This window comes from Condylura cristata, unplaced genomic scaffold, assembly GCF_000260355.1.
Source record: "Condylura cristata isolate star-nosed mole 26May11 unplaced genomic scaffold, ConCri1.0 scaffold00034, whole genome shotgun sequence".
NCBI classification, from domain to species: Eukaryota; Metazoa; Chordata; class Mammalia; order Eulipotyphla; family Talpidae; genus Condylura; species Condylura cristata.
Window position 1 is genome coordinate 2,972,404 of NW_004567135.1, and position 27,493 is coordinate 2,999,896.

The 27,493-nt window shown below is 56.7% G+C and overlaps 3 protein-coding genes across 4 annotated transcripts; all 3 read left to right on the forward strand.

Moving 5' to 3' along the window:
• Positions 1-4,268: 4,268 nt before the first annotated feature.
• On the forward strand, positions 4,269-16,482 carry TIMELESS (timeless circadian clock). Of its 2 annotated transcripts, XM_012732646.1 has the most exons (28): positions 4,269-4,400; positions 4,548-4,701; positions 4,805-4,919; positions 5,004-5,066; positions 5,339-5,440; positions 5,627-5,782; positions 5,990-6,123; positions 6,272-6,359; positions 6,633-6,809; positions 7,108-7,325; positions 7,544-7,647; positions 7,787-7,956; positions 9,141-9,275; positions 9,370-9,521; positions 10,478-10,575; positions 10,645-10,798; positions 10,902-11,103; positions 11,325-11,470; positions 12,337-12,422; positions 12,500-12,617; positions 12,700-12,782; positions 13,545-13,687; positions 13,855-14,023; positions 14,100-14,168; positions 14,281-14,399; positions 15,462-15,639; positions 15,738-15,827; positions 15,915-16,482. In XM_012732646.1, exons 1-28 carry the CDS (start codon positions 4,319-4,321, stop codon positions 15,980-15,982), a joined length of 3,573 nt encoding a protein of 1,190 aa, XP_012588100.1. In that variant the 5' UTR covers positions 4,269-4,318; the 3' UTR covers positions 15,983-16,482. The 2 variants fall into 2 exon arrangements, with proteins under 2 accessions (XP_012588100.1, XP_012588099.1); XM_012732645.1 differs by having other exon boundaries at positions 10,478-10,798.
• A 1,020-nt stretch (positions 16,483-17,502) lies between these two features.
• LOC105854341 (apolipoprotein F-like) lies at positions 17,503-19,442 on the forward strand. The gene is made up of 2 exons (XM_012732365.1): positions 17,503-17,906; positions 18,059-19,442. The coding sequence occupies exon 2, from the start codon at positions 18,079-18,081 to the stop codon at positions 18,838-18,840; it is 762 nt and encodes a 253-aa protein (XP_012587819.1). The 5' UTR covers positions 17,503-17,906; positions 18,059-18,078; the 3' UTR covers positions 18,841-19,442.
• Positions 19,443-25,230: 5,788 nt separating this feature from the next.
• On the forward strand, positions 25,231-26,127 carry LOC101624817 (apolipoprotein F). Its single transcript, XM_004692438.1, has one exon. The coding sequence runs from the start codon at positions 25,231-25,233 to the stop codon at positions 26,125-26,127; it is 897 nt and encodes a 298-aa protein (XP_004692495.1).
• The last annotated feature ends 1,366 nt before the right edge of the window (positions 26,128-27,493 follow it).

Consider the following 27,493-nt stretch of genomic DNA (forward strand, 5'->3'; position numbering starts at 1 on the left):
GCGGCGCGCATGCGCAGCTCCGAGCCCGGCGTCCCTGTTCCCGCGTCGCGGGTCCCGCCGCCGGCGTCCCGCTCGCGGTGGGTCCTCCGGGGTGCGGGTGGTGGTGGGGAGGTTTGGGCTCCACACAGGCCAGGCCGCCCGACTTCCCACGCCGAACTCCCCATTGCAGTTCGGGTCCGAAAAAGCTCGTGCAGCTGAGGGTCCCAGCTGGCCAAACGCCGGGCGCTCGACCTAGCCGTGGGTCTTTTTGGGGGGGGTACCGGGGGGTGGGGGGCTTCTCGTTCCCTTCTTCCCCGGTGGAAGCCAGGAGACAGCCTGTGTTACAGCCTCCCCGGAATCTCGGATACTCTGCGTGGCGCAGATGCGGGGAGGGATCCAGGTCCATCTCTCCCCCGACGGCTGGGCGCGGCGGGCTCCTGTGTGCTGGGGGGAGCGGCCGGCGGGGGCAGCGGCCGGCGGGGGGAGCGGCCGGCCGGCTCGAGGGTGGGCCGAGAGCAAGTTCTCCTTTATCTCAGTCGCTCCCTACACGGAGTCAGAAACCAGGCCAGAAGCAGAGATGCATGTAGGCACCGTTCTCGGACGAAATTGGCCCCATAATCAGGTGTCGGGTGTGCGAGGTGGCCTTTCATGCCGCCCGACTGCTCAGCCGCATTTTCCACGCTCCCTTGTATTTGTCCTACCTGATGCACTTGAAAAGGAAGAGAGAGTGTCTGCATTGTGCGCCTTCACACCTCAGCGCGAGGCTCCTGCTGCTGGACTCCTGTCGCTTCTCTGCGAAAGGAACTTCTCTCTCAGGACTGAGCTCAGTTGCCCCTCCGTCCTTCTGAAACTGTTGTTTCTAGCCCTCCAAGGTCCGAGCAGTCTATCTTTTGTGTCCTTCGAATTCAACTAAGGAAGGGTCCTGAGCTCCTAACGTTTATGTGCACAGTGCTCAGGCCCCTGGACTAAGGGAGCTTAGACTCCTCGGGCATCAGAAGGTCGTTCTCCTGGACCTGGTAAACACACCAGGCTGGAGGCAAACTAGTGAGTCTGCTGTGAACCTGAGTGGGCAGGAAGGGCTCAGGCAAGGAGGATCTGGGGGCAGAGGGCAGTGACAGGCCTGCCTAAGACCAGAACTCAGTACATAGGTGTTATCCAGATGAACAGCACTTTTTTATTTTTTTTAAAGGTTTATTTGTTTATGCACACAGGAACTGAGGTGCAGGCCAGAGGTGTGGAGGGCGGTTAGAGGAGTCACCAGAGACAGTGGGGAGCAGAACAGGCAGATTGATAAAGTACACTGCCCAGGGGGCAGTGGGGAGACAGGAGAGGTCTGCGCCATGCAGGCCACTCCCTGGCTGGGGTTGAACTCGTGCTGCAGTGGCTGTCGCCGGCTTCATAGCGCTGCAGCTTAACCTGTTGTGCCACAGGGAGGCCCTTCCTTGAGAAATCTTGAGTGATACCCTCTGACTGCTACAGCCACCTTTCCCCAGTTTTTTACAGGAAAGGGCTTCCCTTCATGAGGAAGCTAAGGCTGGCTGTGATGGCTGAGCTGTGAGGTCAGACTCAGGCTCCATCATCTGGTCACTGTACTGCTCTTTCTTTCATATCAATTTGCATCTAACAATTTTTACTAAATCTCTCCCATGAAAGTTCCAGAGTTCAGTGCATTCACAAGGACATAGAGGAGGAAAGGTCTGTTGTGGGTAATTACTGTGTGAGAACCCAGTGCGGTCCTGGAGGAGGAAAAACCTAGGGCGTGATAGGGCCATCGTCCTGCCCTATTGCTGGGTCTCGGGAGAGGAGCTCAGGAGTGGTGTGTGGCTGCACCTTCAGGGTCAGGTGGGCCATGACCTAGAGTCAAGGGAGGATGAGCCTTCCAGAAGGAAGGAAAAAAGGTTTGGAGACCATGAGCGGGGAGCCCACCATGAATGGGCTCTGTCCTCAGCCCTGTATGTGTGTGTTCATCTGGGAGGGACTCATTAGCCAGAGGAGACCGCCAAGCCATGGATCTAAGAGAAAGTGGGGGGGGGGGTGCTCCCTGGTGGCGCAGCAGGTGAAGCCGAAGCATGACGAGGCTGTCCGCAGCCGCTGTGACACAAGTCCATCCCCGCCCCAGGGGTGATGCAGGGTGCAGCGGCCCTTCCTGTCTCTGGTGAACCCGCTCACCCACCTGAACCCCAGCTCTTTTATGCTAAGTCTCTTGAAAAAATATGAGAAAGTGGTGGGTTGCGTGGTGTTGGATCACTGAGCCAAGTGACCAGATTGCAGGTGATCTGGGGAGGAGTGCGAGGCCAGGTAGACTAGGTGTTTAGCTTCTAGTTAGCCACATGAAGAGCGGACTGTTTTCTCCCAGCTGACTGGCTGCAGTAGTGCTGCTGGGGGCCTGGAACGCCCGTTGTGAGTCGCCTCGGAGGGCCCGGGGCTGCCAGCTTGCCCAGGACCTTGCTTTGGAGCTTTACACCAAGGCGTCTGCCCGCTTCTTCCTCCTTTGCCTGTTACTCTCCGGGGATTAGACCCCGAAGTCCTGGGCCTCTGACATAACCTCCTCCCTTCCCGAGTCTGCAGGAGTCTGCAGGAACTGCGCGCCCCCTAACTTTCCGCCACCAGTCTTATTCGCCATCCAGGTCACAGCATGCGGTGATGACTTGTTGTTTTTGCCTGTTAGGTAAATGGTGTGTTGAAAGCAGGGGTTTTAGTTTGCTGGGGCAATTTTACAAATGCTGAGTCCTCAGAACTGGTTGGCTGAGAATAGCGGGGGAGGGGGTGGTGATAGGAACAACTGTGGGGCTGCCTCTGGGAGTCACCCACAGCTCCGTCACCCACACCTTATGGTGCCAGAATGGGCCGCTGTGTCTTTTTGGAGGAGGATGTGCTGACTCAGCACCCTTAAGCCGCGGGGTGCGCCCCCTCGAGGTCCCTCCTCTCTGGAGAGGACAAGGGTGAATCCCTCCCTCTGGGGTTGTGTGCCTGTGGAAGCTGGGGAGTCCCGTGCCTCCCTGGAGCCCCGCCTCCGGGCTGAGAGAGGACAGCAAAGGGAAGTCTCCCTTCTGTCTTCCTGGTCACCCCGCGAGAGCCTCCCTGGCGGGGGGAGAGGAACGGTAGGCCGCGGAGAGGACCGGAGCAGTTCCATGGGCGCGAGCGCTAGTCAGGCGTCGCGCCTCGGTCTCAGGGCAGGTCCGCTTGGGCGTGGCGGGCCGCGGCGGGCTCCAGGCAGGCGTGGGGGCCGCTCACAGGGCCGAGGGGCAAGGCTCATGCATAGTCCTGGTTTCCCACAGGAGCTTGGCTTCCCGGGAGCAAGGTAGTGCCTGCGGTTTCAGAGTCAGGTCGCGGACGTCCTGACTGGATCTGATTATCTGATGAGGCTTAGAGACCTTAAGAACAGGGACGTGTTTCGGAGCAGGATGAGATTTCTTTCTGGAGAGTGACAGGGATTTAATCGGTTCCTGTTTGCCCTTTTCCTCGTCATGTTAGCCGCTGGCTTCTGAGATGACCAGTATTTAGGAGTAACTTTGGCTAGGAAAGAACTTTCTCTACACATCCCCTCAGGCCCTGCTGGCATCACTTTGTGGTCAGAGTTGGGTTTTCTTTTCTTTTTCTTTTAAGATTTATTTATTTATGCACAAAAGAGCTGGGGTATAGGCCAGAGGTATGGGGGCGATGAGGATTCCCCAGAGACATTGGGGAGCAGCACAGGCAGATCCACTGAAACACTGCTGAGGGGAGCAGCGGGAGACAGGAGGGGTCTGCTGCGCCCTGGGGGGTCACCCCCTAGCCAGGAGGATCAAACTCAAGCTCCAGTGGCTGCTGCGGACAGCTTCAGAGTGCTGCGCTTAACTGCTGCGCCACCAGGGAGAGACCAGAGTTGGGTTTTCTTCACTCCTGTAAGAGGAATAGTAGTGTTTGTGGAAGGCGAAGAGGGGTGGGTGTCACGGTCACAGCCTCCAAAAAGCTGCAGAACTCTCGAGTACAAGTCACAGAACTGATGGCATTGTCTAGTGAACGCTGCCTTCCACACCGTTACCTTGACCCTGAAACAGACTCTGCCGTATGGACCCAAGGCAGAGTACGAGCAGGTGCTAAACCCTTGGCTTGGAGCCCTTTGCTCTCCCTCAGGGAGAACCTTGAGGCAAGCTTTCCCGGCTGGGGGTGGCACTCTGGCTGCAACAAGAAAGAAGCATTTGACAAACTTGTTCAGAATGCGCTGAAAATTAGGGCCCTGTGCTGTTGCACCCACTTTTTGGCGAGGGCTCCAGTGGTCTCTCCCTGTCTGCAGGCCCTGTCGTCCTGGCAGCCCCTCCCCTACCTCTGCGCCCTCTGATGTGTGGACTCACACAGGATGAACTGCGAACTTCTCGCCACGTGTAGTGCCCTAGGGTACTTGGAGGGAGACACGTACCACAAGGAACCAGATTGCTTAGGTGAGCGCCTTTCCGAGGAAGCAGGTTAAAAAAGAATCGCATGCGTCACGGAGGGCAGTTGCGTTTCTCAGCCCATGGGTATGAGGAGCATGTGGGCCGGGGCGGAGCTCTTCCGGGGTTCTCTCACGTGTTGTTCTGTCCCTGAAGAGAGCGTGAAGGACCTTATCCGCTACCTGAGGCATGAGGATGAGACGCGCGATGTGCGGCAGCAGCTGGGAGCAGCCCAGATCCTGCAGAGTGACCTTCTGCCCATCCTGACCCAGCACCGCCGGGACAAGCCGCTCTTTGATGCTGTCATCAGGTCCAGCTTTTCAGCTTTCCCTGTCCCAGCCTGTCACGCTAGGATGGAGGGGCCCGTCGCCCAGTGAGGAAGCTTAGCATCTTCGCCCTCGTTGTCTCCCCAGGCTGATGGTGAACCTGACCCAGCCAGCCTTGCTCTGCTTTGGCTCTGTGCCCCAGGATCCTAGCTTCCGGCACCATTTTCTGCAGGTGCTGAGTTACTTGCAGGCCTACAAAGAGGTGAGCTTTCCCGCAGTCTGGGCGCAGTGAGGGCCAAGGGAAGGGTGGATGGGTACTCCCCAAGGCTTGTTGCCCTACTTCTAGGCCTGTGCCAGTGAGAAGGTGTTTGGCGTCCTCAGCGAGACCTTGTATGAGCTGCTCCAGCTGGTGAGTGAGTCTGCTGCCGTTCGGGCTCTCCTGGGACGCCGAGGGCCTGGATCTCGGGACAGCGCCCCGTGGGCACTGTTAGGCCGTCCTGAGTTTGGTGCTGTGGGCCCAGTTCTTGGGGCTACACCCTCCAGTCAGCAGCTTCAAGGCTGCTTGCACTCTCCCTTTGCATCCTGCTTCTCCTCCTCGCCTCAGCCCTCCAGCTGGGGTGGACGCTACCTGCGGTGGTAGGAAGTCTCTGGGCCTGACCCCCTCACCTTTCTTCCGACTAGGGCTGGGAGGAGCGGCAGGAGGAGGACAACTTGCTGATTGAGCGGATCCTGCTGCTGGTCAGGAATATCCTCCACGTCCCCGCCGACCCGGATCAGGAGAGGGTGAGCAGGTCTTGGGCTGTTTGTGGTCTGTGCTTGATGGAGCTAAACTGCCTTTTGAGGCTTTTCTGTCCTCCGAAAAGTCTGGGCAGAGAACCTAAGGACCGTAAATTTGGCGCACAATTTGGAGCGCCTCAGGCGGGGGCGGGAGCGAGCGCCTGCCTTTGTCTCCTCCCTCTCTGTGCGCAGCGGGTGGACGACGCCGCCAGTGTCCACGACCAGCTTCTCTGGGCGACTCACCTGAGCGGCCTGGACGACCTGCTGCTCTTCCTGGCCAGCTCGCCCGCTGAGCAGCAGTGGAGCCTCCATGTGCTCGAGATCGTCTCCCTTCTGTTTCGGGACCAGGTGAGCGCCTGCTGCCCGGCCGGCCCCTCACCCTGGAGCTTTCCTGCTGCGTGGCCGAATCGCCCTTGCGGGGCCACGCGCGCAGGCGACGGGCGGGGCAAGGCTGGGTCTCCCGTCACCAGCCCTGTGGCGTTCGCTTTCTGTGCCCGTGGTGTGCACCCAGACTAGGGTGCTGTGCACTCGCCCCCTTCCTCTTTCTGAGCCCAGAGCCCCGAGCAGCTGGCAGGAGTGGCGCAGGGGCGCGGCGCTCAGGAGCGGAGCTCAGATGCGGCCGAGCTGGCAGTGCTGCGGCAGCGGGAGGTGGCGGAGCGCAAGACCCGAGCCCTGCAGCGAGGCAACCGGTGAGTGCCCGGCGCCCGCTGCGTCCCACTCCTGGGTGTGCGGCCTTGGGCCTCTGTGGGTGGCGACCGCAGGCCTTGACTGTGACCACAGGCTCTGCAGGGCTCCTGGGGAATCGGGCTTCCCTGACTTAGTTTTTCTCCTCCTCAGACATTCTCGATTTGGGGGCTCCTACATCGTTCAGGGGTTGAAATCCATCGGGGAGAGGGACCTCATCTTTCACAAAGGTCTCCACAGTGTGAGTATGCACCACCTAGGGCAGGGACCCCGTGGGGCTGGGGGCCGTGCGAGGAAGGGTGAGCGTTTCTGCATGTGACAACTCTGTCGTGGGTCTGAGAACGCTGGAGACACAGGGAGAAGTGGCGGCCCCAGTGCTGGCCGCACTTCACCTGTATGGACAGTTAGTACCAGGTGAAACTTCTAGAGCTTGTTTGAGAAAACCGCAGCACCAAGAATGTGGAGAGAGCTGTGGGTGGCAGAGAGGAGTGACTCATCCCAACCACACCCCCAGCTCCAAAACTACAGCTCGGATTTGGGGAAGCAGCCCCGAAGGGTTCCCAAACGTCGCCAAGCTGCCCGGGAGCTGCCCGCCCAGCGCCGCTCTGCCCTCAACGTGCGGCTCTTCCTCAGAGACTTCTGCGCTGAATTCCTGGAGAACTGCTACAACCGGCTCATGGCCTCGGTGAAGGTAAGCGCCTCAGAGGGCGGACGGAAGGGCAGGCTGAGGGCAGCGAGTGAGGGACCCGCCCTGGCTGTGGGCGACTAGGGAGAGATGGGGGTGCTGGGGAGGGAGTGGGTTATTGATGTGCCTGGAAAAATATCTAGAGGAATTGCCTCAGGGGAAGGGAAAAGGAGCGTGGAGAACCTGAGGAGAGCACGACAGGTGACACTGGTGCCGTGGTGTCCAGGGCTCGCCCCACGGCCACCGGACAGGAGAACATGGAAGCCCCGAGGTCACACGGTGGCCCTCTCTTCCTGGACGCTAGGATCATCTGCTTCGGGAGAAGGCCCAGCAGCACGACGAGACGTACTACATGTGGGCCTTGGCTTTCTTCATGGCCTTCAATCGAGCCGCCTCCTTCCGGCCGGGCCTGGTTTCTGAGACCCTCAGTGTCCGGACCTTCCACTTCATTGAACAGAACCTCACCACCTACTACGAAATGATGCTGACTGACCGCAAGGAAGCTGCCTCCTGGGCACGTCGGTGAGTGGAGGGAGAACTGGGGTCAGAGCGGGCGGTTCGGCCGGGCTGGAAATCTGAATGCCTGACTACCGGACGGTGCTTTTTTTCCACCTGTGCAGAGTGAAGGTGGTCAGGCCAGGGAGTGGTTTGGTGGCGCCGCGCTGTGTGGGGTGACTCGCACTGCTCCCCGAGCCAGTGTCCCCGGTGAGCCCCCGTTCCCTCCGCCCCTTGCCTTGCAGGATGCACCTGGCTCTGAAGGCCTATCAGGAGCTCCTGGCCACGGTGAACGAGATGGACATGTCCCCGGAGGAGGCTGTGAGGGAGAGCAGCCGCATCATCAAGAGTGAGGCCTGGCCTCTTTCTGGCTTGGCTTTCCCTGTCTCTTGACCAGGACCTCACGCTCCTCAGCTCACCCTTCCTCCAGCTCTCCTGCCCCAAGCTTTCCCGACCTCCTTCCATCCCTTGCTTCTCCCTATTTCTAGATAACATCTTCTACGTGATGGAGTACCGAGAGCTCTTCCTGGCACTCTTCCGGAAGTTTGACGAGAGATGGCAGCCCCGCTCTTTCCTGCGTGACCTGGTGGAAACTACACACCTCTTCCTCAAGATGCTGGAGCGCTTCTGTCGGCACCGCGGGAGCCTGGTGGTGCAGGTGGCGTGCGCCCGGGGGTGGGGCAGGGGGTGGGCAGGACACTTCTCTTCACATTTCTGCAGCTTGAGCTGGTCTCTTAGAACTGCTCTGGTGAAGAGGGGCAGCGCCTTCTTTATGCGTGTTGCCAGCATGAGTCCGCTAACATTTCTTTCTCCCGTTAGAGTAATCCCTCATCTGCCGCAAATATCTCAGTTCACCCAGAGTTACGAGTTACTGAATCACTCAGGGATTCAGGGATTCATCATCTCAGAATTTAGTAGTTATGCTGTGATATTTCCTGCTTAAATTTGAAACATTGGAGTGAAATAGAAAGCCTTAAATTAAAAGCAGATCTGGGATCTCCTGGGTCAGTGCCTATGGGAGTGAACTCAGGCTGTTCATGTCAGTGTCCAGATCACACATTGCCGTGTGAGCCTGGAATGAAATAATAACAGACGAAAAGTCTCAGCAGGAAGGTTGAGTCAAGGGGCGCGTCCCGGAGACCCCGAGCTCTGTCACACTCGTGCTGTCACTCGTGGGCTGCAGCACGTCACAAGGCGCGGTACCGTGCGGCCTGCTGACTCGGCTCAGTGGTGCGCTCATTCACCAGGAGTTTGTACGGGGCAGATGCTGCCTGGTCTGCAGCCCTGGCCCCTTCTGGGACCCCGGCAGGCGCGGTGACTCGTGCCAGTGCCAGGGCAGAGCTGCGGGCACCAGAACGATGCTTCTAGCCTCAGATGAAAGCATCGACTCCTCACAGACCTCAAGGGCTCCCTGCCCCTCCTGTCTACACACAGCTTTGCCTGGGGCAAGCAGAGGCTCGGGAGGGTCAGCTCTGGGATACCGGCTCGCGCTCCTGCCTTTCGGGAGAGTTATGTGAATGTAGCGCTATGCTTTTTACAAAGCCTTTCCAGAATTCTCTACAAAGAGCGTCATATCCTCATAGCAAATCTATTCATTCTGTAGGCATTGAAGATAACATTGCTTTCACGAGGCCGTTCATTACCTGTTTATTACCTGTCCTTCCCCACTAGACTGTAGGTTCCTTGAGGGAAGGGAAAAACTGTCCACCTTTGGCCCCCATTTCTGCGGGTGGCCCACAGTGGGAACGTCTGCTTAACGCGTCTGAAGAGGGTGAGACGACACTGACGGGAGGAATGTCCCCTCAGCGCTCACGCCGTCCTAAGGCGGGTCTTTCTTTGTAGAACAAGCGAAAGAAGAGGAAGAAGAAGAAGAAAGCCCCGCAGGAGCCCGCTGGCCCTGGCGCTGTGCCCCGCAGCCCAGAGGACCTGGACGCGCTGTGGCCGCCGCTGGCTGAGCAGCTGCAGCGCTGTGCCCTGGTGGGTCGTCGCAGCAGCCTGCCTCTCTGGGCGCTCAGGGTGGGCGGGCGGGTGGGTTTGCCTGCGCATACCCGTGGCCTGGCTCCCTCTCCAGGACCCTGACCTGAGCCTGGACTCCATGGTTCCCTTTGATGCGGCCTCAGAGGTGCCCGTGGAAGAGCAGCGGGCCGACGCCATGCTGAAGATCCGGGACGGCCTCCTGGCTGGCCAGGCCCCGCAGGCACTGGCGCTCCTGAGGGCTGCCCGGTGAGGCCCGCCGCCCTCCCCGGCCCAGCTCCCGCCCGCACTGTGGCTCGGCCGTCTCGGTCTCCAGAATTCTTAGACCCAGACGCTGTGCGTCTCTGTGCTGAGCCCTGAGTCCTGGGGAGTTTCCATTAGTATATTTGGGATTTTTGTTTGTTTTATCTTTGAGAAAGACCAGGAGACAGTTACTTGGTAGAAAAATAAATAATTCCACTGCCAAAGATAACCATCTTCCACAGTTCTCCTGTGGAAGTTCCTTCTTTTACAAAGACTAAATACTGCACATACTAACCTATAGTAATTTCCTACTTTTCAGTGTGTCGTGAGCATCATTTCTCATCAGGTGTATTTCTGTAACGATTAATGTCTTCATGATGCCGGCGTGTGAGCTGTACATTTGTTCTACCAAGTGTCAAGCATTTAGATTGTCTGCATTTTGTTTTCATTTATATATAATATATATATATATATATATATATATATATATATTTTTTATACCATTTTAAGAAAAGATCTGTGTATTTATGCATACAAGAACTGGGGTGTGGGCCAGAGGCATGAAGGGGTGAGAGGATTCACCAGAGAACAGAGCAGGGAGCAGAAAAGGTGCATCCACTGAAACACACAGCTGAGGGGGGCAGCAGGGAGGCAGGAGACGTCTGCTGCGCCCTGGGGGCCCCTCTGTGGCTGGGGATTGAACTCATGCTGCAGCGGCTGGGGACAGGTTCATAGTTGCTGAGACTTAACCCCTTGCACCCTCAGGGAGGCCCCACTTTCTGTTCTTATGTGATTTGCACTGTGACATGGAACATGAAGGAAATATTTCTTAGTCTGTTTTATTCTTGAGTTAGTTTATTTTCTCTTTCCAGCGGATCAGTGAAATTGTCTTTGTTTCTTCTCCCGCTTCAAATTGTAAATCAAAATCGCTCTGACCAAAACCTTTTTCCTCTGCACTGCAGGGAGGTATGGCCAGAAGGAGATGTGTTTGGCTCTCAAGACCTTTCCCCAGAGGAAGAGATTCAGCTCCTGAAACAGATCCTGGCTGCGCCCCTGCCCCGTGAGTCTCGCGTCCCCCACGGCCTTCCAGCTCTCCGCAGCAGAGACAGCCGCCCTCACTCTCCTGCAGGGCAGCCGCTGCCAGAGGAGCGAGGCGCGGAGGAGCAGGAGGGCGAGGAGCAGGAGGAGCAGGAGGAGGAGGAGGAGGTGCAGGAGGAGCAGGAGGAGCTGCAGGCGGTCCAGGTGTCGGAGAAGGAGTTCAGTTTTCTGGACTACCTGAAACGGTGCGCGCGACACGGCTGAGTCGGTCCCACGGGCCAGAGCTGCGGGCTGCGGGGCGGCCGCGTCCCTCGCTGGCTGACGTCCGCGCCTCCCTGGCTGGTGCAGCTTCGCGTGCTCCACTGTGGTCCGGGCCTACGTGCTGCTGCTGCGGAGCTACCGGCAGAACAGCGCCCACACCAACCACTGCGTCGTCAAGATGCTGCACCGGCTGGCCCACGACCTCAGGATGGAGGCCCTGCTCTTCCAGCTCTCACTGTTCTGCCTCTTCAACCGTCTGCTGAGCGACCCTGCTGCCGGGGCCTACAAAGTGAGGGGACACCAGGGCAGGGCTCTGGAGGCCACGCAGAGCCCTGGGCTAACGGCTTTTCGTCTGGGAGCAAAGGGACTAAGGGGTGTCAAGCGGGAGACACGAGAGTGGTAACAAGTTGGCTGGCAGTTGGGGGGCTGGAGTGGCGGGTGGAGAGCAGACACGGAGGGGCCAGGCTCGTGTCTGTGCGGCCACCGCCCTCACAGCAGCCTCGCCCGCAGGAGCTGGTGACTTTTGCCAGATACATCCTGGGTAAGTTCTTTGCACTGGCTGCCGTCAACCAGAAGGCCTTCGTGGAGCTGCTGTTCTGGAAGAACACAGCCGTGGTTCGAGAGATGACCGAGGGCTACGGCACCCTGGAGAGTGGGTGAGTGGGCGGCAGGCGGCGGAGCGGCGTGGCCACAGGGTCAGGGCCGCAGGAGCTGGCCGGCTCTGAGACCAGCCTTGCTCCGTCTCGGCGGGGCAGTGTGTCCTGGGAAGGGCCCTGCTGCGGGCCCTCCACGGGCTTTGGTTCTGGAGCCTCAGGGTTTCCCCTCTCTAGTGTCCTTCGTGGTCCTTCATGAGGCTACAGTGGGGTCCAGACAAGGTCTGTGTGTGTCCCGTCAAGATGTGCCAAGAGGCCCACAGGCTGGTTACTCTTCCCCTCTCACCTCAGCGGTCCACAGCTGTCCGGGATAGCGCGTTCCCTACCCAGAGCGGTGGGTCCGTCGGCTGGAAGCTCTTAGTTTGGCTTTGGTGTCCTTTTTTTCTAAACATCAAACATGCTCAGACTTTTTTTTTTTTAAATAAAGATTGCTTTATCTGTGCATATAAGAACTGGGGCACAGGCCAGAGGTGCGGGGGTGAGAGGGTTCACCAGAGACAGCGGGGAGCAGAACAGGCAGATCCACTGAAACACTGCGGAGGGGAGCAGCGGGCAGACAGGAGGGGTCTGCTGGGCCCTGAGGGTCTCTCCCTGGCCGGGGATGGAACTCACGCTGCAGGGGCTACCGGTAGCTTCACAGTGCTGCACTGTAACCAGTTGTACCACTAGGGAGGGCTAGGGAGGGCCGGACCTCAGACTTTAAGGTTCTTAAGAGGAAGGAGGGGAGAGGAGGAAGCGGCCCCCATGGCGGGCTGCCTTCTCCGAGTTCCCCCTGCCCCCGGCCCTTTCCTGGCGAAACTGACCAGAGAGGACCTTTGGGCTCTTCCTGAACCAGCAACCTGCATGTCCCCGGTTCCTTTCCCCTTTAGGGCAGCTGGCCGCAGAGCCCCTGTGTGGAGCCCAGAGGAGGAGGCCCGGCTTCAGGAGCTGTACCTTGCCCATAAGGATGTGGAAGGTACAGGCCTTGAGCTCGCGCCCCGAGCAGGGCCAGCTACACGCGAGCCCTCCTTACGCCTTCCTCCTGCAACACAGGGCAGGACGTGGTGGACGCCATCTTGGCACGCCTGGGCACTGTTCCTCGGACCCGCAAGCAGGTCATCCACCATCTGGTACGGCTGGGGCTGGCTGACAGTGTCAAGGACTTCCAGAGGTACGGCAGTGCGCGCAGGGAATGGCGAGGGCGGTTCTCTGTCCTTTTCCGGTCCCCATCCTTCACTGGCACCCCCAAACAGGAAAGGAACCAACATTGTGCTGTGGACAGAAGATCAGGAGCTGGAGCTGCAGCGGCTATTCGAGGAGTTCCGGACCTCAGGGGGTGAGTGGGCGGGTGCCGGGAGCCGCCAGGCAGAGTCAACTGTTCCTCTTGCTCCCAGGAAGGTCTTACCGCTTCCGTCCACTTAGGTATTTGAGGTGTCATTTTTTAAAAAGATTTGTTTATTTGGCCCTCCCTGGTGGCGCAGCGGGTTAAAGCACAGCACTAAGAAACTAAAGCTACTTCCGCATGAGTTCGATCCCCGCCTGCCCCGGAGGCGACCACAGGGCGCGGCAGACCTCTCCTGGCCCGCCCGCTGCTCCCCTCAGCAGTGTACTTCGTCGATCTGCCTGTTCTGCTCCCCCACTCTGTCTCTGGTGAATCCTCTCACCCTCCGCATCTCTGGCCTGTACCCCAGTTCTGTACAAATAAATAAATAAATCTTTAAAAAAAAAAGATTTGTTTATTTATGCACACAAGAACTGGGGTGCAGGCCAGAGGTGTGGGGATGCGAGCATTTCAGAGACAGTGGGGAGCAGGACAGGCGGATCCCCTGAGACCCACTGCTGAGGGGGCAGCGGGGAGACAGGAGGGGGCCGCCGCGCCCTGGGGGCCCTCCTGGCCGGGGTGGGACTCGGGCCACAGTGGCTGCGCCGGCTGCACAGCGCTGCGCCTTACTAGTTCCTGCTCCACGGGGGGCCTGTGGTGTCACTTTTGAATGACTTGGTCTGGCTTCTTCCTAGAGAATTCTGATTTCCTTCCTCCACTCCCCTCTCCTGTTGCGCCTGGGTCCCAACACCCAGAGTATTCTTGCCCTCTCTCTAGATGTCCTGGGTCACATCATGAAGAATCTCACAGCCAAACGCTCACGGGCCCGGATAGTGGATAAACTGCTGGCGCTGGGGCTGGCGGCTGACCGTCGGGAGCTGTATAAGAAGCGTCAAAAGAAGCCGGCTCCCTCTCCCTGGGTAACAGCCTCCCACTGGGCCACCCCCTGCTTCGAAGTGGCCTGCCCAGACTGTCCTGCCTCAGGCTCCTCGGGCCCGTCCCCTCAGTGGGGTGGTCAGGGGCCAGCGGCCTCCACGCAGGTCCTCATTTGTCTCCTTTTCCCATTCCTCACCCCACTGAATTTCAGCCTGATGGGGAGGAATCCCTGAAAGATTTTTGCCAGGAAGAAGAGGAAAACCTGGCAGAGGAAGAGAGTGGAGAGGATGAAGAGAAAGCAGACAGTGTGGCAGCAGAGCGAGCCAGGGGTAGCCCGGTCCTGGCCACTGGGCGCCTTGGGCGAAGCCTGCACCAGGCAGGTGAGGCCTGAGGTGCGGCCCTTTGCGAGGCGCAGGGTGGGCACGCGTGCCCTGCCTAAATGTCCCCTCTTCCCAGGCTTCTCCGCCCCCCTCCTGTGGCTCCAGAACTGCCTGACTCGAGTAGCTGATGACCGGGAAGCTGACAGTGAGTGGAGGTGGCCTGTGCCGGGCCGGGCGCTGGCGGCGCGCACGCCGGCTCTGGGCTTCAAGGGCAGCTTTCTCCACGTCGCCGCTGCGCGGCCGTTTCCCCCTCCCAGGGTGTGCCCAGGCCGTACCGCTGGTGCCACTGACCGAAGAGAATGAGGAAGCGATGGAAGACGAGCAGTTCCAGCAGCTGCTGCGCAAGCTGGGCCTCCGGCCTCCGGCCTCCGGACAGGTGAGTGCCGGCTGCTGCGTCAGCCGGGGTGCGGTGGTGCCATTGGGAATAGCCCGCGCCCGCCCCGGCAGCCGCTCGCACTGTCCTGTCTCCTGCCCTCTGATCAGGTGCCTGCAGCAGCTGTCCCGCCATCCGCTCTTCAGCTGCTCCTCGCTCCTAAAGGAAGGAGCGACCCGACTTAGCTTTCCAAAGCACGGCTGTGGCTGTGCTCCCTGCCCCGAGCTCTTGGTGGTTTCCTGCTGTTCGTAAAATGGGGTCCCCGGGGCCCTCCCTGGTGGCACAGGGGGTTAAGTCTGCACTGTGAGGCCGTCCGCAGCCGCTGCAACACGAGTTTGATTCCCGGCCAGGGAGTGACCACAGGGCACAGCTGACCCAAGTCTCCCCGCTGCTCTGCTCAGCAGTGTACTCGTCGGTGGCCTGCCCTGCTCCCCACTCTCTCTGGTGGATCTTCTCACGCCCAGCACCTCTGGCCTGTACCCCAGTTCTTGAGTGCATAAATAAATAAGTCTTTAAAAAAAAGAGAAACAAAACGCAGGGGCCATAGCTTCTGAGCTACAGGCCGCCTGTGGCCTCCCGCCACGCTGCCCACACAGCCCGCGGCACAGCCCCCCCGGCCACCTGCCGCGCCCCGCTGCTCGATCATGCCAGTTCCTTTGCTGGAAGGCTGCGGCTGCCCACCAGGGGTGAGGGGCGCCCCACCCTCTCCCTGACCGTCTCCGTCCAACCTTCAAGTTAGTTCGATGGCCGCCTCCTCAGAGGTGAAAGTAGTTGGGGGAATTTGCCAGCCCTGGGTGTTGGCGCTTTGTCCCATTCGCTGTGACTCCCTCAGAGCGCGGGGCTCGCTTCATTCATCGTGGATGCTCGGAAGTCATGAGTTTATGCACCAGACTGCAGCTCCTCTCCTAGGGGCCTCTGACGAGCAGGCGCCGCCCTGCCCAGCGGCTTCTACTCAGTAACGGGAAGTGGACTCAGCGTGGGCCTCACCCCGTCGGGTCACTCACAGACTCCTGGCCGGTCTGAGGCGGCCTTTTCCCGGTACTCTCATCGGCAACTTCTTTGCAGGAAACCTTCTGGCGAATTCCTGCCAAGCTGAGCCCCAGCCAGCTTCGGGGGGCTGCAGCCTCGTTGGGTCGAGTGGAGGAGGAGGAGGAGGAGGAGCTCCAGCCAGCGCCCGGAGAGCCAGGCCTGGCAGGGGCGCCCCCAGCCCCGAGGGCAAGCGCCGGCCTGACGCTCCCAGCAGGTAACCGGCACCTTACGGGGCCTCCCAGAGGGCTGGTGGGTGGCGAGACCAGGAGGACTCGCCTGTCACTGCCCTCTCCCGCTCATCGCTCATCGCAGAGGGACCAGCTCCTGCTGGGGGAGACTCGCCAGAGGTGGCGCCCAAGCGACGGCTGCTGGACAGCGACGACGAGGATGTGGGGAGCACAGGTGAGGGCGGCCCCTGCCCGCACCCTCAGCCCAAGGCAGACACGCCGCCCTTGCCCTGACCTGGGGTGTTCTCGCTTCTCGCCCCAGAGCCGGGAGCACCAGGAATCCGAGAGAAGAAACGGTTTCGGATTGAGGATGACGAGGAAAGCGACTGAAGGCCGGGAGCGAGTCCAAGTCCCAGCAGGCGGCGCCGGCGGCCTCACATTGTGTCCCCCGGGCTGGCGGCGCGTCCCTGGTGTCTCCGGGGCTGCCCCGAGCACCGCCAGAGTCCCCGCGCTCCCGCAGGCGCACCCTAGGGAGCCGCGGCAGGGGCAGGGCGCGCAGTGGGCGTCTGTTCTCCCGGCCTGGAGGTGGCCACCAGCACCAGCGGTGGGACTCCATGAGGGGGAGGGCTTGCCCCCTCGCCCCTGTCTGTTCCTGTGATCACCCCAACACTCCTCAGATGCCCCAGTCGCTGCAGTCCACAGGCGGGACTGCGGTGCCCTCCGCGGGTCTGGGGTGGGGTTTGGTATTAAACAAAACGTGTAAAAGTACAAGTCGTCAGTGTTGACCTGACTCGCAGCTACCACCCAGCCCTCCACCTGCTCCGTGCGCGGACAGACTCCTAAAGCTAGCTGTTAGGGTTCAAGAGACCATTTGCCTTCCTTTGTTTCTGCTTTTGCCACTGAAGACACAGAAAAGTATTTCTTGCAAGATCTTTTGTTTTTTTTTAAGATTTCTTTATGCAGGGGCCCTCCCTGGTGGCGCAGCACTGCAAGCTAGCTGTGGCTGCTTCAATGCAAGTTCGATCCCCGCCCTGGAGACCCACATGGCGTGGCAGACCTCTCCTGACCCGCCCGCTGCTCCCCTCAGCAGTGGACTTCCACGATTTGCCTGTTCTGCTCCCCACTCCGTCTCTGGTAAATTCTCTTAACCGCCCCTGCACCTCTGGCCTGTACCCTGGTTCTGTGTGCATAAATAATTCCAAAAAAAGATTTATTTATGCATACAGAGCTGGGGTGTAGGGGAGAGATGGTGGCCGTGTTGAGGGGATTCCCCACAACAGGTAAACGAAGTCCACTGCAGAGGGGCAGCGGGATACAGGAGGGGTCTGCTGCACCTGTGGGTCATTCCTGGGCCAGGCATCGAACTCGTGCCTCATGCCACAGTGACTGGCAGTAGCTTGATGGCGCTGAGACTCACCCCTGCGCCACCAGGAGGCCCCATCAGACAATTTTCAATTGTCCTTGCAAAGCAGCCCTGACCCACACGTGATGCTGCCAGGCCTCCTGAGGGGCTGCCTAGCTCCTGCTACGTCTCAGGAATCCCAGCGTGCTTGCTTTTGAAGTCTGGGTCGCTCTGAGCCCCCAGCCATAGCATGCCCCGGCAAGCTTTTCCCCATTAGACTGCGAGCACCTTAGAAGTGAGGATTAGGTCCTATTTTAGTTCCCAGAAAGCAGTAGTCATTAACATGGCCAATTCACACTTTTTTCCAGCGCCTTCTATGTATAGTAGTCAACGCACATGCAGAACATCATCAGGTGTCTGTTGAGAGTGGTTACCCAAAGGTGCAGATGGGTTGTATGTGGGAGAATAAAGCTGTCTTCCTGTTTCCGGATTGCATTTCCTCATCCAGGCTAGGATTAAGGCAAAACCAGAAATTTCTCTGGTTTGGTCTGACTTAACAATAGGTTCTCTGTTCCCATTTTTTACCTGGTCTCTTCATGAAAGAACCATTTTGGGGTTTCTACCCAGAAGTCATTCCTGTCCCCCTGCCCTTTATATTCTTGTTTCCCCAAAGTCTAGGGCTGTTTTTGTGGATCTAGGCTTAGGTCTGGGGAAATCCTGATGGGACAGCAGGCCTTAGTCCCAAAGGGAAGCCTGTTGGCAAAAGGAACCAAGGTAAGGAGGACAAAGTCTGAGCGATGAGGAATTGGATAAATATTTGTGACCTCTTAGGTCTTTCACCGTTTTCATAAGACAAACAGTGACCGAGCCAGACAGGTGGAGCATATAAAGGAATCATTGAGATCTCGGCCGCATCCAGCCAAGGACGCGTTCGGCCGTCTCGCTCCTCCGGCTCGTGTCTTTCCGAAGCAGGTAAGGTTGGCCGCAGCCTGGTTGGGAGGGGCACTGAGCTGTGGCCAGCGTGACATGCCTCCAGGGGCTGAGACAGCAGCTCCAAGAGCCCTTGGAGTGTGTGTGCCAAGCCTTTCCCGCTTCCCGGGCTGAGCCCTGACTCTCTCCAGCAGGGCTGCTCCCCCAAGCCACCATGATCCGGGCGGTGCTGCTGCTCTGCTACGTCTCGCTGGGCGCCGTGGCCGCCCTGCCCAGCAGTGTCCAGAGAGGACCCCTGAACTTGCAGCCGTCGTTCAGGGGCACTGGACATCCCCCAAACGTGCTCTCCAGACAGGCTCCTCTCCTGGATGCCAAGACCTGCCAGTATCTCCTGCACACAGCCCCGTCCCTCGCCCCTCTGCCCAGGTACCTGTCGACCTTGGCTCAGGAGCTGGCCCTGGAGGAGGTTGGCTGCTCCACCGAGGCTCACATGCTGCAGCTGCAGCTTACTGGGATGGGAGAAAAGGACACCGCGGACACCCTCCGTGAGATGAAAAGGCACAAGGAGGAGGGAGGGGCTGGTGACACTCAGGTGGTCCCCAGGGGCCTGGGGGTATCTGCCGGGGAGCCGGGGCGGGTCCGGCGGTCAGTCACCCTTCCTGAGGCGTGCAAGTCTGACCGTGGCTGGGTGCTCTTTGAGACAGCAATGCTGATGGTTGAATTTGCTGAGAAGCTTCCTCCCAGTGAACTGATAACAGAGTTCAAAAACGCTGCCACCCAAGTCACCCAGCAGTGCTCGGAAGAATCTTGGGCGCTGTTGGAAAAGCAGTGCGAAAGGCTGATAAAAAGCCCTGAAATTCAGAATATCTCGATGCCTTTAGAAGATCAGCTGTACTTTGTTGAGCGTTTTGTAGCCCTTTTGATTCGCATTTTCCTGGACGCCGTATGGAGACAGTGGCAAACGTATTTTGGGTAGAGCAGCCCGCCTCAGCTTCCTGAGTCTGTTCCCAGTGTCTGCGAGGACAGTGCGTCAGGCCTGGGCGCGGCAGGTGGCTGTCAGCGGAGTTTGCTGCTGTTTCCATCCTGATGAGCACATGGGCCTGGAATTCACTTCGCCCCCTTCTTCGTAGGTTCTAGCATCGATTTCTCCTTGCAGTTTTTCTTGCCATTATCAAATATTGTGAATTTATTATATTCTAGGCATGAAGGGTGTTGTAATCTTCCATTCATTTGCCTTTCACGTTTTAACTCTCCAGTTGGGTCCTGTGGCATGGTTATGTTAATTTTAAACTGAAAAGAGAAATGAAAATGTGTCAGGGGTTAAGTCTCAGCCTGGTTGTAAAGTAGGGGAATTCTCTGGCCCCAAACCTAAAAGCACAGAACCTGACCCAGGATGGCTGAGATGTGCCCAAGAGCAGTAGCATTACTTCAGAACTGAGTAACTGAAAAGAACACCAGCCCCCTCAGCCTGCTTCCCATGTATGAAACAGAACACTCAGCGTGATTATAGCAGCCTGTGATTGTCCTTGCGGTGAAGAGAAACCTGTTCACCTCAGAAGTTTTTGCCTTTCATAATAAAGTCGTGTGACTCCTTAAATCATATGTGCTTGCTTTATTCTGTCCTGAAATGAGTGGCGATTCCCCAGAGAGAGGTCGGACGGGCCTGGAGCCCAGCAGGTCTCATGATTCTCACATTGAGAATTAATTAGATGCCATAGATCTCATCAGTCTCCCTGGTGGCACAATGGGTGGTTAAAGCATGGCGCTCTGAAGCTGCCCGCAGCGGCTGCTCGAGTTCAACTCTCAACCAGGGAGGGACCCCAGGGCGCAGCAGACCTCTCGTCTCCCCACGCTGCTCCCCGCAGCAGTGGATTTCAGTACATTTGCTTGTGCTCCCCACTCTGTCTCTGGGGAATCCTTTCAGCCCCTACCTCTGGCCTGTACCCCAGCTCTTGTGTGCATCAATAAGTCAATCTTTTCAAAAAATAGTCAGGACCCTCCCTGGTGGCGCAGTGGGTTGAAGCACTACACTAGGAGCTGAAGCCACTTCCGCATGAGTTCGATCCCTGCCTGCGCCGGAGAAGATCCACATGGCATGCAGACCTCTCCTGACCCGCCTACTGCTCCCCTCAGCAGTGTACCTCGTTGATCTGCCTATTCTGCTCCCCGCTCTGTCTCTGGTGAAGCCTCTCACCCTCCGCATCTTGGGCCTGTACCCCAGTTCTGTAAGAACAAATAAATCTTTAAAAAAAAAAAAAGGTCAGATGACATCAATCTCACCATTCCGGGTGGCAGGAATGAGGCTTATTCTCTGCTTAAGACCGGGGGTGTATTACGGTAGAATCAGTTACAAGCCCGAGTTTTACGACCTCCACAATTTCTAGACCTCTATTACCTAACATTTTTTGGATGAGGGATGTTCTAGATCAACTCTGTCCAATACCGTGAGTACTAATTCCATGTGTCTCCTCAGCGTTGAGGATGGTACTGTTGAGGACCTAAGTTTAGTTTTTCTTTCCGCGTAGGTTTTAAATTCTTCATAACTTGCATTTTTGCTACTGCCCGGTAGCAAGTCAAGGTGGAATGGGCCAAGCTGTGTCCCTTCGCCTCTCTGTCCCCATGCATACCTTGAAGGCCTAACCTTTGAGGGAGGCTATTTTTGGAAATTGGGCCTTCAGGGGAGAATTAAGTTAAATGAGGTCCTCAGAGTGGGGCCCTAGGACAGTGGGGCCAGGGGCCAGTAAGATATGGAAGAGACAGCAGGACACGTGAGTGCAGAGAAAAGGCCTGTGAGGGCAGTGGGCGTGGCCCCACGTGGAGATGCCGCCGAGGAGAGCCAGGCCTGCCAGCTCCTCCACCACCAGACTGTGAGAAACAAATTCCTGTTTTGTTTTGCTTAAAGATGTTTATGCATACAGAGCTGGGGTGCAGGCCAGAGGCACAGGGGTGGTGAGAAGTTTCACCAGAGACAGAGTGGGGAGCAGAACAGGCAGACTGGCAAAGTCCACTGCTGAGGGGAGCAGCGGGTGAGTCAGGAGAGGTCTGCTGTGCCATGTGGGTCAGCCCCTGGGCGGGGATGGAACTCAAGCGGAAGTGGCTTCAGCTTCTCAGTGCTGCGCTTTAACCCGCTGCGCCCCCAGGGAGGGCCCGCAAATCCCTGTTTTGTACGTCACCCAGTCTGTCTCTTGTTCCAGTGGCCATTCAGTAGGGATCTTTGTTCATGTGTTTCCTGGTATCTTGAGAATCCATGCAATCTGAGTGTTCTTCATTCTAAAACTACCTCATCACTAAAAACATTTTCTCACTTCCTTTTTTGAGTTAACTTTTTTTGTTGTTGTTGTGGTCAAAGAAACATGTAACCTCTTAGCTACTTCTTCCATGTTCAGTAATGTTGCTCAGTAATGTGTGCCACCCAGCTCCAGGGCCTTTCTGGCTGGCAAAACTGTCCTATTTCCTGTCTCCTCAGCCTCTCTCTACCTCCTTCTCCTTTCTGTTTCTAGAATGGACTCTACATACTTCATGTGAGTGGGATGGAATTATGCCTGACCTGTCTTTCTGCGTCTGACTGCTTCACAGCTGTCCTCAAACTGCATCCACATGACAGCACCAGTTCATTCCCTTCCTGTGTGAAAATGACACTGGGTATCTGTGTGTGTGTCCACTCCTGTGCTGAGGACACCTGCATTGTTCCACCTCTTGGCAGGTTGGTATAGAGTTGCTATAAACATGGGCATGCACGCTTTTATTTTATTTTATTATTTTAAAAGATTTATTTATGCACACAGAACTGGGATACAAGCCAGAGGTGCAGGGGTGGTGAGAGGATTCCCCAGAGACAGAGTGGGGAGCAGAACAGATGGATCCATTGAAACACTGGTGAGGGAGCAGCGGGGGACAGGAGGGGTCTGCGGTGTCCTGTGGGTCACTCCCCGGCCAGAGATTGAACTCCTGCTGAAGTGGCTGTGGACAGCTTCACAGTGCTGCGCTTTAACCCCTGCGCCACCAGGGAGGGCCCCCGCCTCTAGATTTTTACCCAACAGAAACAAAAGCATGTTCACAGCGCCTCATTTTGAGAGGAGAAACTGGAAACACAGGGGAACTATGGAGAGTACAGTGATGTAAGGAGAAAAATTAGTTAGTGAAAAAATAATTCCAATCAACCCAAAGGCCCATCAACATGTGATATACAGTGAATTTTCACACAATAGTCAATTACTAAGCAGTGAAAAGAATGAAGCGTGACCACCTAGATGGACTTCAAAACAATTATGTTGCGGGAAAGAAGTCAGACAAAAAGAGCACTTGCTGCATAATTCCACTTTCAGAATAGCCTAGAAGCCACAGGTTCACCTGTAGGGACAGAAACCGAATCATGGTTGCCTGGGGATGAGCGGAAGGAGGGAAGGGGAGGGAGGCCGTGGACGTGCTTGGCGACCGTCGTGGTTCCCTGGCGGAGGCACAGGTCAACACCCCTCGGCTGAGTACTGGAAGTATGTGCAGCTTCTTTACAGCGCCTCCAAGCAAGTACTTAAAACACCAGGTACAAGGGGAATCGGGGTATAGGCGAAGGGAGGAGGAGCATGGCTGGGGGTGCAGGCTTGGGTCTGAAGCCCCGAGCCTGGACAGGGCTGTGGGAGAGGCCAGGGGCTCTAGCTGAGGTGAGCACTTCTACCAGTTTCACATTTGGAAATGGTTTGGATGATCTTTTTTTTTTGCACATTTTTTTTTTTCCATCTCGATTGTAATCCCCGCGGGTTTCCCATCACCAGATAAAAATATGGAACGCTTCACGAATTTGCGTGTCATCCTTGCGCAGGGGCTATGCTAATCTTCTCTGTATCGTTCCAATTTTAGTATATGTGCTGCCGAAGCGAGCACTGGATGATCTTTTTAAAAGATTTATTTATGCATGCATGCAGAACTGGGGTACAGACCAGAGGGGTGGGGGGGGAGAGGACTCCCCAGAGAGAGTGGGGATTAGAACAGATGGATCTACTGAAGCATACTGCTGAGGGCTACAGGAGGGGCCTGCCTGGCCCTAGGGGTCATCTCCAGGTGGGGGATCGAACTCGTGCTGAGGCTCCTCAGCAGCCTGCAGTGCTCACTGTGACCCTGTGAGCCACCAGGGAGGGCCTGAATTCTTATCTTAAACTAAGAATGATGTTGAATGACTTTTCAGACTTTTCCTGTTTTGTTTTTGTTTTTTTTTTTTCACTTCATTCCGTCCCAACAACTCTTGCCACATGATTTGGGGTTCCAGAAAATTCATCCATTTCCCTTTCATATAGAGACAAAGAAAAGGTTTCCTCTTCCTGGACAGAGGTCCACGGTAACCTCTGCAGGGACATGGGGCTGGGCTGCCGGCGCCAACGGGGGGAAGAGGCTGTTTGTCAGCTCGGAGCAAAGGTGAGGAGCGCAAAGTCTAGGCTGCAGGGAGATGCATAAATATTTGCAAGTGCTGTGTCCTTCACTGTTCCTGGAAGCCATCTGTTTTCTGGCTGCCTCATGGTTCTGGCAGCGATAAAGGAGAAGGTGGACAAAAACTCAAAAAAACCATCCACACCGGATGGCCTCCGTGTGAAGTCTGAGTGGCCCCCAGGGCGCAGCAGGCCTCTCCTGTCTCCCTACTTCCCCCTCCCACCCACACCCCCCCTCCAGTGGATTTCAGTAGATCTGCCCGTTCTGCTCCCCACTCTTGTCTCTGGGGAATCCTCTCACCGCCCCTCACTCTGGCCTGTACTCCACTTCTGTATGCATAATAAATCTTTTACAAATATTGAAATAAAATAAATATACAAAACAGTCCTTCAGGTCACGAAAATAACAAAGCCAAGATGTTTGTGCTGTTCCACTGACTTCACCCCCACAGCCAAGAGTAGGCATGAGGTGGTTCTGGGAGAGGGATGCCTCCAGGGACTAAGACATTCCCTCGCCCTCTCAGCCTTGCTCTGTCTTCCTCCCTGGCCATTCCCTGCTTCCCAAGCTGTCCTGCGTCCTCCGCGATCTTCACGGAGTCCAAGCTGCCCTTTGCTAGGCCTCAGTGTCTCCGTCTCGGCCTTGCCAAGAAAGGCCTAAACAGAATCCCTGAACTTGTAGCCATTTTCACGAAAACTGGGCAGCCCCCTCCAGGATCCACCGGGACCCCTGCACACAGCCCCTTTTCCATCCTCTGCAGCTCTGCTTGGGGTGGCCCCTAGGCGGCTGCCCAACTGAGGCCCACACTCAGCTCAGCCTGGTGGGACTGGGAGAAGGCGCCACTGAAACCCCACCCGTGCTTCTGCCTAGAGGCCTTCCCCAAGCTGCTGTGACACAGTTCAAAGAATTTAGGACTGCAGCATGAGTCTTGGGAATATGTCGAAGAATTGGGCAAAAAGCTGAAACCCCCAAGTTCAGAATCTTTCAGTGTCTATGGATGATGACTGTGTGATTTATCATAGTTCCACAGTTACTCTGAAGCGTTTTATGGGAAAATTCTATCAAGAATTCCGCTTCAGTGACAAGGGTCCTTTCCCGAGGCTCTATTCAAGGTGAGACACAGCAGTTAGAAGTGTTAGGACAGCCGTATGTTCTTTGTTTCATCCCGGTGCTAAGACACACATGTGGCTGCTGTGAGCCTGCCCTCTGCACTCAGGTGCTCCCAGTTTCTGGCTTTTTTTTTAAGATTTATTTATTTATGCATAGACAACTGGGGTACAGGCCAGAGGTGCAGGGGGAGTGAGAGGATTCACCAGAGACAGTGGGGAGCAGAACAAGCAGACTGATGAGGTACACTGCTGAGGGGAGCAGCGGGGAGACAGTCGGTCTGCTCCAGGCCGGGGACTGAACTCATGCTGCAGTGGCTGCAGACAGCTTGATAGTGCTGAATTGAACCTGTGTGCCATCAGAGCAGCTCTGCCAACTGAAATTTTAAACTGAAGAGAAAAATAAAATAAGGAAGACTCGTAGCCATCTCCTATCTCCTGACTCTGAGTGTCCTGGGTCCCATCACAGGAGTCCCAGGAGAAAGGTGCCAGGCCATGGGAATGCCAGAGAGCGGGCAGCGTCTTAGGGCTGAGGTCGAGCGTGTAATAGGAGAACAAGCGTTAAACGGACAAATATTTGCAGATTACATCCATACTGATCAATGGGGAAAGTAAGTTTCTCCTGTTTTGTGGGAGAGCGAACTGGACAGAACAGAACAGGCAAGAGAAGCAAACAAACCTATCTCACTTCTCGGCAACTGGACTGTGTGGTAATGGGGAGCCCTAACAGTGGGTGGGAATAAAGTGGAGGAAGGCCCCATGCCTTGAGGCGGGGAGGCCCGGGTGGGAGCACAGGCTGGCGGTTCCTGTTGGAGCCTCTACTGGAAAGAACAGACCTCGGAGGGATGCGCAAGGCGCCCACCGAGTGCGGGTCCCTGTGCACCACAGCCCTGGGAAGTTTCTGTGTGTCTGGCGTCTCCCTCTCCAGGTCCTCCGTCCCAGAAATGTGCCGTCTCAGACTCACCGTGCGGTCAGCGAGGCTGCTGCTCTGCTATCTCCTGCTGCACCCTGTGGGGGCCACTTCATGTGGAAACCAGACAAATGTCCCTACACCCCTTCCACCATCCCTGGGACCTTGGCCGACTTCCTCAGGCCCCTTGTCCTGCCAGACCTTGCACCCCAAATCCCTGTCTGGCTTCACCCATATGGCATCTCCACACAAGTTCCTGGTGGGCCTGCCGCTGGTGGGAGCCCTGGAGGAGATGGGCTGTTCCGAGGAGGCCGGGACCCTGCGGCAGCAGCTCTACCGCCTGGGGGGGGTGACAGCTACGCAGATCCTCATCCGACATCTCCGAGAGCTTCAGAAAGGAAAAAGCACGAGGAGGAGTGTGTCAGTGGACACCCTGACCTCTGCTTTGCAACTGCTGGCCAGGGGACAGGCAGGTCCTGACAGAGCCCGGCGCTCCCCCTCCATCAGCGACTGCGAGCAGGAGCAGGAGCAGAGTGTATACAACATCGTGCGGATGCTACCGGGGGTGGGGATGTACTACAACCTCGGCACAGCTCTGTATTATGCGTCTCAGAACTGTGCAGACAAGGCCAAGGAGCGAGGCCGAGATGGGGTCTTAGATCTGGGTTATGACCTTCTGATGACCGTGGCTGGAGTGTCAGGAGGACCCATGGGCTTATGGATCAGTGCTGCTCTTAAACCTGCAGTGAAGATTGGGGTGCAGAGGTTGATCCAGTATTACAATGAAGAAGATACCAACACCCCTTACCCAGAGACCGGCCGGAGGGTTTGAGAGACACCTCACCTGTGGAAATGATGTGCAAGAAATAACTCTATGCCCCAGCTGGTGTCAGAATCAGTAAATGCAGGCCCTCCATGGCCGTGCAAGGGATTAAAGTGCAGCACTATGAAGCTCTCTCTCTGCAGCCACTGCAGCTCAAGTTCGATCCCCAGCCAGGGAGTGACACACAGGGTGCAGCAGACCTCTCCTGTCTCCCTGCTGCTCCCCTCAGCAATGTGTTTCAGTGGATCTGCTTGTTCTGCTCCCCACTGTGTCTCTGGTGAGTCCTCTCATCCCCTGCCTGTACCCCAGTTGTTGTGTGCATAAATAAATCTTAAAAGAAAAAAATGTCTAGTTCCTGGCTAGGGAGGTCACTCTTGGAGCATTGAAAAGCTATGACTTACTTTACAGGAAAGGGAGTTTTGGGATATTAAAGAAGGCAATAAACACAAAATGATTAAATCGAATATTTTGACAAGCTGAATGTGTGTTCCAAATCCAAATTCTGATTTATTACTGAGGAAGGTAGAACTGTAAAATTTTACAGTTCGGGGTTTGCAGTCAGAGGATTTTGTCTTGAGTCCAGGCTCTACTTGTCAGTGTCTCAGCAGTCACTGGCCAGTACCTTTAAAATTTTCTCCAAGCTTAGTATTTTAAACGTCTAATGTGTGGATAATGACTTTTCACCCGAGGATCTGTGGAAACTGAAAACAAAACAATGAGGGTCCTGCCTGGTGGTGCAACAGGATAAAACACAGCAAGCACCACGCAGCCGCCCGCGGCCGCTGCAGCACGAGTTTAGCTCCTGGCCACAGAGTGACCCCCAGGGCCCAGCGGACCCCTCCTGACCCAGCCCCGGCACCCCTCGGCAGTGTGTTTCAGTCCCTCTGCCTGTTCTGCTCCCCACTCTGTCTCTGGTGAATCCTCTCACCCTCACTCCTCCGGCCTGTACCCCAGTTCTTGTGTGCATAATAAATAAATCTTTTAAAAATAAAATAAATAAAAACAAAACAATGAACCTAAATTAGGTGCTTAGCACAAAAGCACCAATGGTGTTTCGGGTATTATTATGATTTTATTATTATTTATTATCATTATTATTATCATTATTTCAGCCCGCCCTTCCCACCTCAAACGTGTGGACAACCCGGTCCCACCTCTTCTGGAGCGGGTAGCTTTGGGGCTCGAGCCAGTCTCAGTTCTGCTTCTGGGCGGAGGTTTCTCAGAAATCAGCTGTTTCGAGCCCCGGGCTCCCACTAACCGGCTCCTCCTCCCGCAGGCGGGGGGCGGGGCTTGCCCGAGCTGTCGCACCAATCGCTGAAGCTGGAAATACGGCGTCGGCCCCCTCGCGGCCCCGCCCCCGAGCGCGGGCGGCGCC